Below are 14,450 nucleotides of genomic sequence, written 5' to 3'. Positions count from 1 at the left end.
ATTATGCTATACCGAAAGATGCAAATATGTCATATTATTTACATGCTGCTTTGGTTTTAACTTCTAAAATAAGTGCATGTGTGCTCAGTCATGTCCAACTCTTTGCAACCCTATGGACTGTAGCTCCCCAGGCTCCTCTGTCCATGGGCTTTCCCTAGCAAGAATGCTGGACTGGGTTGCCATTTCCTCCTCCAGGGGGTTTTCCTGACCCAGGGATCAAACCCGCATCTCCCATGTCTCCTGCATTGCAGGTTGATTCTTTACAACTGAGCCACCAGGGAAGTCTCTGAAATAAGGCAAATGTCAAACATTACAGTTCAAATCTTATTGTATTTTGACTTTAAATTTCTTTTTCCCTTCACTTTTACTGTCCTTTCCATGCCTGAACTTTAGCTTTATCTACTGCAGAAAAAGAAATTGTCTCAATCACTATCACACTTTCAGATTTCATCAACCAGAGACCTTGGATGTAAATTCCTATACAGTAAGCCTCATGTTGCCAAGTTCCTTAGCATTTCTAATAATACAAAGCCTTCCTTTTTTATAGCAGTGACCTTATTCTTTCCATGTTACTTAGCTTCCTCCCTCTTCCTCACAAAACAACCCAATATAAAAATTGATTTACCGTTGACCTTAAGCCATGTAAAGGTTTTCCTTCTGATGTTTTCTGTCAGAAACTCTAACAGGCAGTTTTAAAATTAGATTGTGTGCGTACTGACATACAAGATTATATGCACTCCAGGCACTAAGGGACTCACTGGGCTGTAAAACTTAACGGCTCTGGGTGATGAAAAAGTGCAAAGAGGATGGGGTATATTTGCTTCCTCTGCAGACCTGCATAGGGTTTTCATAGGTGCCCATTTTAGAAGAGTTGATCAAGGAGTTAAGATGAGAGTGCGTCTGTGTGAATGCAGAGATGTGGATCAGGGGGCTGCTATTTTAAGATGAGTAGTTTCTGCTCATCTTGGGAGAAAAATACAATGCCATCTGATAACTCCTGCAATTTATACCTATCAGTAGTTGTCTTTCATTAGCATAACTCAATGTTCATGAGACGGGAAGTTCTCTTACCCTGACAGTTTAGTGGCAAGGTATGGAAAATCTGAAAAATGGAGGATTCCGTTCTGTGTCTGCTGGCCAATGTGGCAAGCTGTCAAGTCCTATGCTGCCATGGATCCAAGGCCTAAATGTAAAGAAAACGTACACGTGCATGGGAGAACTGGTGTCAAAATTGCCTTCCTCCTGGGATAAATTTGTATTTGACCTTGGTAGTGGCATGATGCTTTTCAACTGTCCTTGGGGTTTATCCTCAACCAAAGAGCAGCTTTCCACTTTACTTTTGAAAAGAATGCTTCTACAGTTAAGAAGTGTCTTCTAAGGTCTTTAAAACAAAATATTAAAATGATAAATGAGGGTTACCAAAAGAGGTGAATAAAATGACAGCAGGAAGTTACGGACCTATTTTTATCTGGGATTCATTCCTCTTCACTCTATAAATATTAATATATCCTGCTATCTACAGCATGAAGATGACCACAGTCAGTTTTATCTGAACCAACTTCTAGAATTTATGCATATCTGGAAAGTATCCAGGTAAGACATTTCATTTCTGTTCTAAGACTACTTTCTGACTGATTTCTCAAGTGCCAAATCACAATATTTTTCAGTTGATTGTATAAACTATCCTTTCACTAATACTGTGGAAGCTATTGTACTTTTAATAGATATCTCCCTTTGGCAAATTCTGTTAATAATTATCTATTCTTCACAGCTATTCAGATACATTTGAAGAGCTGCTAACACCTTCCAGAACAATCTAACATTCATTTAAAAATCTCTCTGCTACCAGTTATTAGATTTTCGAGGATTTTTTTCCCTCATTCATTTGGTAAATTTGATTGTGCATGTGTCACTAAGCTCTTTGTATCACTGAATTTCCATACACTGAAAATCACTATCTCCTGCTTTAAATTCCTTTCTGGAACTCCTTGAAAATAATTGGTACATTATAAACAAAGGAGAGTGAATTCAAATTGGAAAACTCAAGTGACAGCAAATGAGCATATCCTAATTGAGTCTGATATCTCAACATATGCATGTATTATTTGAAAGAATAGACATATCAAAAAGCTAACCTGGGAGAAGGTATCAGTGCTACAGGGTGAGTTTATCAGGAATTAAAGTTGTTCTGAGCTAAATGAGCAAAAAATGGAGTGTGGGAGGTATGTGTCATAAATTCTCTAAAGCACAGCCTGATATAAAAGTGAGTTAAAATTGTTTTAGTGACTATTAATAATAGCTATCACTTCCTGGAGTTCTAGTACATTTTGCATACATTATCTCATCTAATTCTCCCTTTAACCTCATAACAATACATACTACCTTACTTCGGAATCAAGGAAACTGAACTTCTGGAAGGTTAAATAACTTATCTAGGGCCGATCACTCAGTTTGTTAGTAGAAAGAGTGAGACTAATGCTGTCTGCAATTTGCAAAGGCTACATTCTTTCATTAAAATATCATGTCTTTCTCTTTCCCCCCAGTATTCAGCCTCATACCATAAAATCATAGAATGGGTAAAACAAGGAGGACTTTTTATATCACTTAATCTAAATTATTATTGTATTACTAATTATATGCTTCAGATAGGTCCCCATCAAAATGGTGTATTAAATCAAAGGTTGTGTTTCAAAATAAATTTATAAGACAACAACTACCACATCAACAAATGCAGAGAGAAACACCAAATTGGACAAATTCTTCAAAAAGTCTGGATTCCTGGGAGTCAGATATTTGTTCTGAACTGTTTGGTGGAGGGCTGTGACTTGTAGGTGGATGCTACCTGGGGCACAGGGAAACAAAAGGAGCCTGTGACTCTTTGGAAAAGACCCTGTGCGAGGAAAGGTTGAAGGCAGGAGAAGAAGGGGATGATAGAGGATGAGATGTTTGGATGGCATCGCCCAATCAATGGACATGAGTTTGAGCAAGCGCCAGGAGTTGGTGATGACAACTGCATGCAGGAATGACATGCTGCAGTCCATGGGGTCACAAAGAGTCAGACACAACTGAGTGACTGAACTGACTGTGAGACCCATAGGATTTATTCACTAACTTTTCATTGTCAGTAATTTTTAATTGAAGTGTAGTTGACAGACAACATTTCTTCATTCCCTTTCTTCTTTTTGTTGTTCTTCTGACTGGGTGATTTCAAGAAATCTGTCTTTAAGTTTAAGGAGTCTTCTGCTTGGAAGTTTATCAAATTCTTCGGCTCAGTCTTGTATTCTTTAGCGCAAACATTTCTATCTGACTCTTGTGTTTTCTCTTTGCTGAATTTCTCATTTTGTTTCTTGCATTGTTATGCTAAATTCACTAAATTCTTTTTCTGTGTTCCCTTTTGGTTCTCTGAGCATCTTTAGAACAGTTATTTTGAGTGCTTTAATCAGACAATTCTTTTATCTCCATTTCTTTGGGGTCAGTTGCCGGAAGTCTACTGTATTCTTTGGGTGGTGTCATATTTCCCTGATTTTTTGTGATCTTCGGAGAAGGCAATGGCACCCCACTCCAGTACTCTTGCCTGGAAAATCCCATGGATGGAGGAGCCTGGTGGGCTGCAGTGCATGGGATTGCTGAGTCAGACACGACTGAGCGACTTCACTTTTGCTTCTCACTTTTATGCATTGGAGAAGGAAATGGCAACCCACTCCAGTGTTCTTGCCTGGAGAATCCCAGGGACGAGGGAGCCTGGTGGGCTGCCATCTATGGGGTCGCACAGAGTTGGACACGACTGAAGCGACTTAGCAGCAGCAGCATAGCCTTATATCCCTGGGTGGGGAAGATCCCTCAGAAAAAGGAATGGCAACTCCCTTCAGTATTCTTGCCTGGAGAATCCCAAGGACAGAGGAGCCTGGAAGGCCACAGTCCATGGGGTCACAAAGAGTTGAACATGACTGAGCAACTAACACTTTCACTGCACACAGCCTTGCATAGCTGTCTGTACAGAGGAAGCAGCAGTCACCTCTTCTAGACTGTATGAGCTGGCTTCAGTATGGAAAGACCTTCACTCACAGGCAAGGGTGTGAAATGTGCTGTGACCCTGGGTGTAGTGGTGCAAGGCACCAAGCACAGAATTGTGAGACAACTCCAGGTCTGGAGGGGAGGAGAAACACAAAGTCTGCTCAGCTCAGGTCACAGGGTTCCACGGCATCCACAACCATGTGGTCCTTGGCAAGTGCTGTAGGAGGTCTGCAGTGCTGCAGAGGCTGTTGTGATCCTCAGCCGTGCCTCCAGATAGGGACCATGGCAGACAGCAGTTGCTGCTGGAGCTGGTCGTGTACATATACACACACACCCAGCTGTGAAGACCAGCTGCAGGTGCCTGTGTAGCGACAGGGTTGGCTGCAGACACTCAGAGTTGGGCGGGAGATTGAATAGGGCTACCTGCTACTATAAAATATATTGGTGTGTTTTTAACATTGTGAATTTGTGTTATACATTTCATTATTTGATTCAATTCAGGAGTTTTCAAGACAAATAGGAAGGGAAAGTCAATAACGTTTGGGAAAATAATTTTGAATAGTGAAGCCAGAAGAATCCCTGCTCAACTCACATCTATTCCACCTAAGAGATAAAGCTGAAGCAATAAGAGGAGCTTAGGGAAAAAGGCAAAAATAGCAGGAAAAACTCAGAGGTTTGGGATCAAATACAACACCACCTATGATAAATATGTCCTTAATTCTGAAAGCAATTCTCTGCAAATTTTTGCATATTTAATATTTCTTGATGTATCTGTCATTATCTCCTTATGAATCCCTTTGCAACTGACATTTTGAATTAAAAGTAGTTTCTTATAATGAACAGCATTTGAGAGGCTTGCTTAAGATGTCAAAAATTTCTTCGGAGTTTTAAGGTTTTTAAATATGCTTGTAGCCTATCAAGTTATACAGAGGTTTTAAGGAAGACATGCAAAATGATATTTAAAATTACATCAACAGAAATCCTTAAGCCACATTTGCTATAGAATCATGGGCAAAACAATACTTGTGATAAACTTGCTAAATTTAATGTTTTCCCACTCAATTTTAAACAAAGCTCTTTTTTCTTTCCAGACAGTGTCTCTCAACAGTAATCCAAAAATATGACTCCCACCTGAAATACTTATTGAAAACTCAGGTATTAACTTTTGTTACTTACTTAATTGATCCAATAAGCATATATGTATCTTTTTCTAAAACTTTGCACATTTCTGAAGATACAAAGATTTATAAAGCAGAGGATCTACACTTTAATGGCTTTCGTTCTATCATGGCAAAACCGACAAGTAACCAGATGTATGTAATAAAGTGTCATGTGTACTGTGAAAGACCTATGTGTATATAGGACACACAAAAGAGGGTTATCGATGTTACTTATTTGATCTGAGTGTTGAAAAATGAGTGTGTCAGCCAGGGGAGGGGTGTGGTGAAGGAAAGTCAGAGGTAGGGATAACTTAAAGCAAATAACAACAGTAATAGAGCAGGTAGCAAATAGCCTGGTTTGAGTCAGAAGCTGTATGCTTTTGAAACTTTGGGATGTTAAGGTTCAAGGTGAATGCCTAGGAAAAGACCAGATGAAAGGGAGAAGCAGGAACCAAGTTATGTATGGTCTTAAGGACATTTTATGGACAATTTAATGATTTTCTAATTTATCAGCTGATGACATAAAGCCATTATGCAGGGCAACATAATGACAGATGGGTGACTACAGGACATTTCATTAACCCAAAGAGATGAGGAGGGCCTGGACAAAAGCTCTAACATGGGGTTGGAGAGGAAAGGACAGATTCATAAAAGGTGAAAATGTACAATTTACATGATTTGGTGAAAAACTGTGAACAACAAAAGAACACAGTGCCTAGACTATCTCCAGATTCCTGGAGGCTGACTGACCACATGGAGACATTAATTAACTAAACAGTGAAGGTAGGAGAAGCTAGCTTGGCAGGGAAGATAATGGATTCAGTCTAATCTAATGCCTATTAGGCATCCAAATTGTAGTCACTATTAAGCAAATCATTTCTTACAGTGTGTTCTTCCAGGGAAGGATTTTTGTTTTTCAGTCTCCCGGTCATGTCTGACTTCTTGCAATCCCATGGACTACAGCACACCAGGCCTTTCTGTCCCATACCATCTCCTGAAGTTTGACCAAGTTCGTGTCCATTGCATCAGTGATCTCATCCAGCCATCTCATCCTCTGGCACCCTCTTGTCATTTGCCCTCAATCTTTCCCAGAATCAGGGACTTTTCCACTCAGTTAGCTGTTCACACCAGATGACAAAAATACTGGAATTTCAGCTTCTGCATCAGTCCTTCCAACGAGTATTCAAGGGTGATCTCCCTTAAGATTGACTGGTTTGATCTCCTTGCTGTCCAAGGGACTTTCAGGAGTCTTCTCCAGCACCACAGTTCAAAGGCATCAATTCTTTGGTGTTCTGCCTTCTTTACAGTTCAGCTCTCACAATCATACATGACCAGTGGGAAGAACATAGCTTTGACTATACAGACTTTTGTCGGCAGAGTGATGTCTCTGCTTGTCAACACACTGTCTAGATTTTCAAAGCTTTCCTATCAAAAAGCAACTGTCTTCTGATTTCATGGTTGCAGTCACAATCCACTGTAATTTTAGAGTCGAAGAAGAGGAAATCTGTCACTGCTTCCACCTTTTCCCCCTCTATTTGCCATGAAGCAATGGAGCTGGATGCCACAATCTTAGTTTTGTTTTTATTATTTTTTTTTAATATTTAGTTTTAAGCCAGCTTTTTATTCTCCTCCTTCACCCTCGAGAGGCTCTTTAGTTCCTGTTCACTTTCTGCCATTAGAGTGGTATCATCTGCATATCTGAGGTTGTTGATGTTTCTCCTGCCTGTCTGGATTCCAACTTGTAACTCATCCAGCCCAGCATTTCTCCTGATGTGCTCAGCATACATATTAGTCTTCCACAGATAAAATACTGTATGATTACAGAAAATGAGGTAAGAGAATGTTTTTAAAACAAGTGAAGACTTCTTTTTTCATTAAACAAATGACTCTTGGTATCTATACAAAGGGTACAGATCTTAAGCAATATTAAATTGCTATCCCCAATATTAAAAAACAGTAAACAGTTCTGAAAATAATAAATTACACTTCTTGATGTAGATACAAAACTCACACATGAATTCCATGTAAATAAGTAAAGATACAGTGATGACAAATACACAACTCGTCTTCCTTCCCAAAGTGTAATCCTCTACTCTAATTCCACTCTTTCTTGAGTCTAGCCTGAATCTGGAAGTTTAAAATGTGGAATGTGCAAACAATTCACAATTATTTATATTGTTTTAAACTTCATAAAAGTGTCATAATTACTATTTCTTTGTGACTGCCATTCTTCCTAGTGTAGAATTTGAAATATATCAGGTACCCAGGGCATATTAAGGCTCCATCCCCATGTCATTTATGGCTCTTGACTATACACAGATATACTGTGGAGGTTATCATACCTTACTTATGGATAAATTTTAATTACCTAAATGTCTTAGTACTGCTCATGTATAACAGATCCATGATAATTAATTTAATTTTCAAATGCAGTGGTTTGGTCATATCACTTATATATGAGGCCTCCAATACTTTAAAAGAAATCATTTTTTGAAAGAAAGCAATTTTTCCAATACAACTGAAAAGTTGGCAAACCATCAAAGAAATACTGTCTTTATATTATCACAGGCAAATAGTTATTATCACCACATCTGAATTATTTTATAAATAGGCCAGAATGTCTGCAAATTTCCACATGAACTCTCTGTAAACCAATGAATTTTTTAAATGAAATTTCTTCCTATGAAGCATCAACAGCTAAATATCTAAGAAGTGAGAACAGACTGTGATATTATCAATTTACAATATTGCACTTTCTGTTTGTTTGACAAGTGCATTAAGTAGCATTTCATCAACACTGAAAATAGTTAACAATTTGAAGAATAATGTTTTTATCTTCCTCATACTTGAATTATTATATGATTTGACAAAATAACAAGCATGTCAAATAAATTTGCCATGAATATTACTGAATAATATGGATAACTTAAATTTCCAAATATTTTGTTTCATCAGCAATGGCTATTGGCATATTTTACATTTGACACATTTCAGATTGTGTATCCTAACTTATGCTTGCTAAACAGCTAATTTTGTAAGTAATTTACATAGAGCTTTTCCTTTCAGCAATTTTCCCCCCTCTATTCTATTCTACTAATAATTAAGGAATGTTTTCCGTATTCATGCTATATTCTGAATTCATTGCTAACATTTAGGAGAAATTAAGAACAGAAGAAAGAGAAAGAATTTTCCCCGGAGGTGTTACTTAATGCTTACTTAGTACAAATTACTAAACTATTTATTTAATGGAATCAACAGAAATCAAAGTCAGAACCATGCTCTGAAGTTGCTAACAATCTGGCTGGAAAGAGCATTTTCACATAAAGCACACAGAGAGGTAAATCTCCAGGAGAAAGCAGTGAAAAGCCAGATTTCCATTAGGTGGAAGAATCAGCTTCTGATTCAAAGTTGCTGTCTCCTAGTAGCCTCTAATGCATTGTCTCCAAAATTTTTATTTAAATGCCAAGTAGGACCTTTACAGAAAGTTAGCAATCCCAATCACTGAGGACACACTTACACTGGGATCTAGTAACTGATGAACTAATTGTAGATCAAATGGATCTGGATTGAAAAAAATCCAGCCATGCTTCAAAATGTAGGTTGGCTTCATGAAACATCTGCTTGGTATAAAAAGAGCTAAGAGCCTCCAAACATTTTACCTTCAAGCACATGACTCAGAGGCTGTACCAACTAGATAACCAGACAAAAAGTGAAAAAGGCACCTCTATGCACCTCATTTGTTTGTGTGTGTCTGTGCTAAGTCTCTTCAGTTACATCCGACTCTTTTCGACCCTGTGGACTGTAGCCTGCCAGGGTCCTCAGTCCACGGGATTCTCCAGGCAAGAATCCCAGAGTAGATTGCCATGTCTTCCTCCATGGGGTTTTCCTGGTCCAGGAATCAAAGCCAGAAGTCTCCCAAGGCTCCTACACTGCAGGCAGATTCTTTGCCACTAAGCCAACAGGGAAGCCCCTCTCTATTGTTCAGGTGTAACTAACTCAATGAGGAAGGCAGAATAATTCTTTTCTCACACCATCCTCAAGACCAAAATCTAACAGTTTTTAGCCTCTAAACAGAAATCAAAAATTCCATTTATAAGGAGAAAGAAAGTGGGCACACAGGGATCTGATAATATATATTTAGTATTTTTAGGACAATAGCTTTCTTAGTAATAAGCAGACTGACTGTTGGATTTTCAGAAGTTCCAATTTCAAGCATAATTTAACCAGAGTGGCAGTAAAGACAAGAGTTTAGGAGCAGAGATTCCAAATGTATGTGTAAACATTCTGCCACAGGGTAGGCTTTAATTCATCAATCCTTGAGTTTATATTATTCACTACTAGAGTGAAGATAGTAAAATAAAATTGTTAAAAATTAACAAAGCAGTAGATGTAATGTGCTTAATATTATATACTGGCTGGAAGATAAAAAATGTTGAAGTAAAAGATAAGTACAAGTTGATTTATTGTTATTAGAGTTACTATTTTTAACACTGTCACTAAAGTAGAGGATTGTATATGATCCAAAAGAAAAATGTCACAAAACTGGTTTGCATTCACAACAGAATATAATAGGAGGGAAAGGAGCAAAAATAATCATTAGAAAATAGAGTAAAATGAATAGGTAGCATGGACCAGCTAAAAGGTCACAAAAGGAGAAGTCAAGGAAATGAAGGAGATAAGTCAGGATAAAAAGGAAGTAAAACACCTTTGCAGAACTGGAACCTATCTTAGCAGAAAAAAGGGGCAGATTGAAACTACTAAAAGTCAAACCTATGTATAGAACACTGCCAGACAGGAATAAGAAGAAACAATGAAAGATCTTCAGTAAGGAAGATAATTACTACCCAAAGTAATTTGTATTCTAAGTGGGCTTCCCTGGTGCCTCAGATGGTAAAGAATCTGCCTGCTAACGCAAGAGACCTGGGTTTGATCTCTGGGTCGGGAAGATGCTCTGAAGGAGAGAATGGATTCCCACACCAGTGTTCTTGCCCAGAGAATTCCATAGACAGAGGAACCTGGCGGGCTACAGTCCATGGGGTTGCAAAGAGTCAGAAACGATCGAGTGACTTTCACTTTCAAGAGAGATATAAAGAGTTTCATCAGAATAATGACATAATCTGATGACTTAAGATTTGTGCAATGAGTTATGTAATACATGAAGAGTGCACACACATAAATTAAAGAACTGAATAGGCAATCTTATTACATAAGTTTGGTACAAAATATTGCCAGTATCCTAAGATCTATCTATATGCCTCTTTATATCTCTTGGCTTCTCCATAACAGTTATTCTTTGAAGAAAAGCCACTTTGAACCTTTTCTTTGCCATTTCACCATGGAAGTATGCATCCATTAGCAGTTTGCACCTCAGATATTTCAGATTTGGTTTTATTCCATCACAATAAAGAAAACATGGCACTAAAGTGAGTCACATGAATTTTTTTGATTTTTCAGTATGTATAAAAGTTTTGTTTACACTGTTGCTGCTGCTAAGTCACTTCAGTCATGTCCAACTCTGTGCGACCCCATAGATGGCAGCCCACCAGGCTCCTCTGTCCATGGGATTCTCCAGGCAAGAACACTGGAGTGGGTTGCCATTTCCTCCTCCGATGCATGAAAGTGAAAAGTCAAAGTGAAGTCACTCAGTCGTGTCTGACTCTTAGCGACCCCATGGACTGCAGCCTACCAGGCTCCTCCGTCCATGGGATTTTCCAGGCAAGAGTACTGGAGTGGGGTGCCATTGCCTTCTCCTGTTTACACTGTAGTAAGTGTGTAATTACATTTTGTCTTAAAACGTACAATCTCTGTCCCTTAATTAAAAAATAATTTCTTGCTTTGATTCACTTCAGTCACTCAGTCGTGTCCGATTCTTTGCAAAACCATGAACCACAGCACGCCAGGTCTCATTGTCCATCACCAATTCCCAGAGTCCACTCAAACCCATGTCCATTGAGTCAGCGATGCCATCCAACTATATCATCCTCTGTTGTCCCCTTCTCCTCTTGCCCTCAATCTTTCCCAGCATCAGGGTCTTTTCAAATGAGTCAGTTCTTCCCATCAGGTAGCCAAAGTATTGGAGTTTCAGCTTCAACATGAGTCCTTCGAATGAACACCCAGGACTGATCTCCTTTAGGATGGACTGGTTGGATCTCCTTGCAGTTCAAGGGACTCTCAAGAGTCTTCTCCAACACCACAGTTCAAAAGCATCAATTCTTCTGTGCTCAGCTTTGTTTATAGTCCAACTCTCACATATATACATTACCACTGGAAAAACCATAGCCTTGACTAGACGGACCTTTGTTGACAAGGTCTCTGCTTTTCAATTATCTGTGTAGGCCAGTCATAACTTTCCTTTCATGGAGTAACAGTCTTTTAATTTCGCGGCTGCGGTCACTATCTGCAGTGATTTTGGAGCCCCCAAAAATAAAGTCAGCCACTGTTTCCACTGTTTCCCCATTTGCCATGAAGTAATGGGACCAGATGCCATGATCTTAGTTTTAAGAATGTTGAGCTTTAAGCCAACTTTTTCACTCTCCTCTTTCACTTTCATCAAGTGGCTCCTTAGTTTTTCTTCACTTTCTGCCATAAGGGTAGTGTCATCTGCATATCTGTTATTGATATTTCTCCCAGCAATCTTGATCCCAGCTTGTGCTTCATCCAGCCCAGCATTTCTCATGGTGTGCTCTGCATATAAGTTGAATAATCAGGGTGACAATATACAGCCTTGACGTACTCCTTTTCCTATTTGGAACCAGTCTTTTGTTCCATGTCCAGTTCTAACTGTTGCTTCCTGACCTGCATATAGGTTTCTCAAGAGGCAGGTCAGGTGGTCTGGTATTTCCATCTCTTTCAGAATTTTCCACAGTTTATTGTGATCCAGACAGTCAAAAGCTTTGGCATAGTCAATAAAGCAGAAATAGATTGTTTTCTGGAATTCTCTTGCTTTATCGATGGTCCAGCGGATGTTGGCAATTTGATTTCTGGTTCCTCTGCCTTTTCTAAAACCAGCTTGAACATCTGGAAGTTCATGGTTCACAGATTGCTGAAGCCTGGCTTGGAGAATTTTGAGCATTACTTTACTAGCATGTGAGATGACTGCAATTGTGTAGTAGTTTGACCATTCTTTGGCATTGCCTTCCTTTGGGATTGGAATGAAAACTGACCTTTTCCAGTCCTGTGGTCACTGCTGAGTTTTCCAAATTTGCTGGCATATTGAGTGCAGCACTTTCACAGCATCATCTTCCAGGATTTGAAATAGCTCAATTGGAATTCCATTACCTCCATTAGCTTTGTTCATAGTGATGCTTCCTAAGGCCCACTTGACTTCACATTCCAGGATGTCTGGCTCTAGATGAGTGATCACACCATCGTGATTATCTGGGTCATGAAGATCTTTTTTGTATTCTTCTGTGTATCCTTGCCACCTTGTCTTAATATCTTCTGCCTCTGTTAGGTCTCTACAATTTCTGTCCTTTATCGAGCCCATCTTTGCATGAAATGTTCCCTTGGTATCTCTAATTATTTTGAAGAGCTCTCTAGTCTTTCCCATTTTATTGTTTTCCTCTATTTCTTTGCATTGATCATTCAGGAAGGCTTTCTTCTCTCTGCTTGTTATTCTTTGGAACTCTGCATTAAAACGGGTATATCTTTCCTTTTCTCCTTTGCTTTTCATTTCCCTTCTTTAGAAATATCAACCCAAACACTTGAGCTTTCAATGAATTGTAATCTTTTTTGCTGACAGAGGGTACTCCTTGATGTTGATGTCTGTTGAAGGTTGGCGTGCCGAAGCAATTTCTTAAGAAAATGATGAAGTCTGCCACATTGGTCGACTCTTCCTTTCATGAATTATTTCTCTGGGGCATGCAATGCTATTTGATAGTACTTACTGATAGTAGAACTTCTTTCAAAATTGGAAGTCAATCCTCTCAAACACTGTCACTGCATTATCAACTAAGTTTATTTAATATTCTAAATCCTTGGTTGTGATTTCAAAAGTCTTTGCAGTGTCCTCACTAGGAGTAGTTTCCCTTTTGAGAAACCACTTTCTTGGCTCATCCAGAAGAATCAGCTCTTCATCCTTCAGGTTTTATCATGAGATTGCAGCAATTCAATGCCATCTTCAGGCATCATTGTATCTATGTGTGTATGTATGCTCAGTCACTCAGTCACTCTGATTCTTTGCAGCCCCAGGGATGTAGTCTGCCAGGCTCCCCTGTCCATGGATTCTCCAGGCAAGAATACTAGAGTGGTTTGCCATTTCCTCCTACAGGGGGTCTTCCTACCCCAGGGATCAGACTCATGTCTCCAAAATTGGCAGGCAAATTCTTTACCACTAGTGCCACCTGGGAAGCCCCTCACTGTACCTATACATATGGGTGTATGATTTTCTCATTTATTCTTTTCAATTTTTGAAAAATTTTTGCACTACTATAGATACAGTAAGGGGATTCTCAGGTGGAACTATTGGTAGAGAATCCACCTGCTGACTGGTGATGGAAGTCAAGTCCGATGCTGTAAAGAACAATATTGCACAGGAACCTGGAATGTTAGGTCCATGAATCAAACTAAATTGGAAGTGGTCAAACAGGAGATGGTGAGCATAAACGTCAACATTTTAGGAATCAGTGAACTAAAATGGACTGGAATGGGCAAATTTAACTCAGATGACAATTATATCTAATACTGTGAGCAAGAATCCCTTAGAAGAAATGGAGTAGCCATCATAAGTCAACAAATGAGTCCAAAACACAATCTCAAAAATGACAGAATGATTTCTATTCCATTCCAAGGCAAACCATTCAATATCACAGTAATTCGGGTCTATGCCTCAACTTCAAAGAAGCTGAAGTTGAATGGTTCTATGATGACCTACAAGATCTTCTAGAACTAACACCAAAAAAAGATGTGTACTTCATCATAGGGGACTGGAAAGCCAAAGTAGGAATCAAGAGATACCTGGAGTAAAGATAAGTTTGGCTTTGGATTACAAAATGAAGCAGGGCAAAGTCTAACAGAATTTTGCCAAAAGAACATACTGGTCATAGCAAAAACCCTCTTCCAACAACAGAAGAGAAGACTCTACACATGGACATCACCAGACAGTCAATACCAAATTCAAATTGATATATCCTTTGCAGCCAAAGATGGAGAAGCTCTATAGAGTCAGCCAAAACAAGACCAGGAGCCATAAGACTGTTGCTCAGATCATGAACTCCTTACTGCAAAATTCAGACTTAAATTGAGGAAAGTAGGGAAAACCACTAGACCATTCCAGGT

General features: G+C 39.0%; 1 protein-coding gene across 5 annotated transcripts in view; it reads left to right on the top strand.

Moving 5' to 3' along the window:
* PIK3C2G (phosphatidylinositol-4-phosphate 3-kinase catalytic subunit type 2 gamma) overlaps positions 1–14,450 on the top strand; it is a 669,869-nt gene that overhangs the window by 279,312 nt on the left and 376,107 nt on the right. For all 5 annotated transcript variants that reach the window (XM_059886331.1, XM_059886332.1, XM_010805449.4 and 2 more), the window contains 2 exons: positions 1,523–1,593; positions 5,106–5,169. In XM_059886331.1, coding sequence (XP_059742314.1) covers positions 1,523–1,593; positions 5,106–5,169 — 135 coding nt within the window. The remainder of the gene's footprint in view (positions 1–1,522; positions 1,594–5,105; positions 5,170–14,450) is intronic.

This window comes from Bos taurus, chromosome 5 (assembly GCF_002263795.3).
Source record: "Bos taurus isolate L1 Dominette 01449 registration number 42190680 breed Hereford chromosome 5, ARS-UCD2.0, whole genome shotgun sequence".
Lineage (NCBI taxonomy): Eukaryota > Metazoa > Chordata > Mammalia > Artiodactyla > Bovidae > Bos > Bos taurus.
This window is presented reverse-complemented; position numbering and strand designations above follow the sequence as displayed.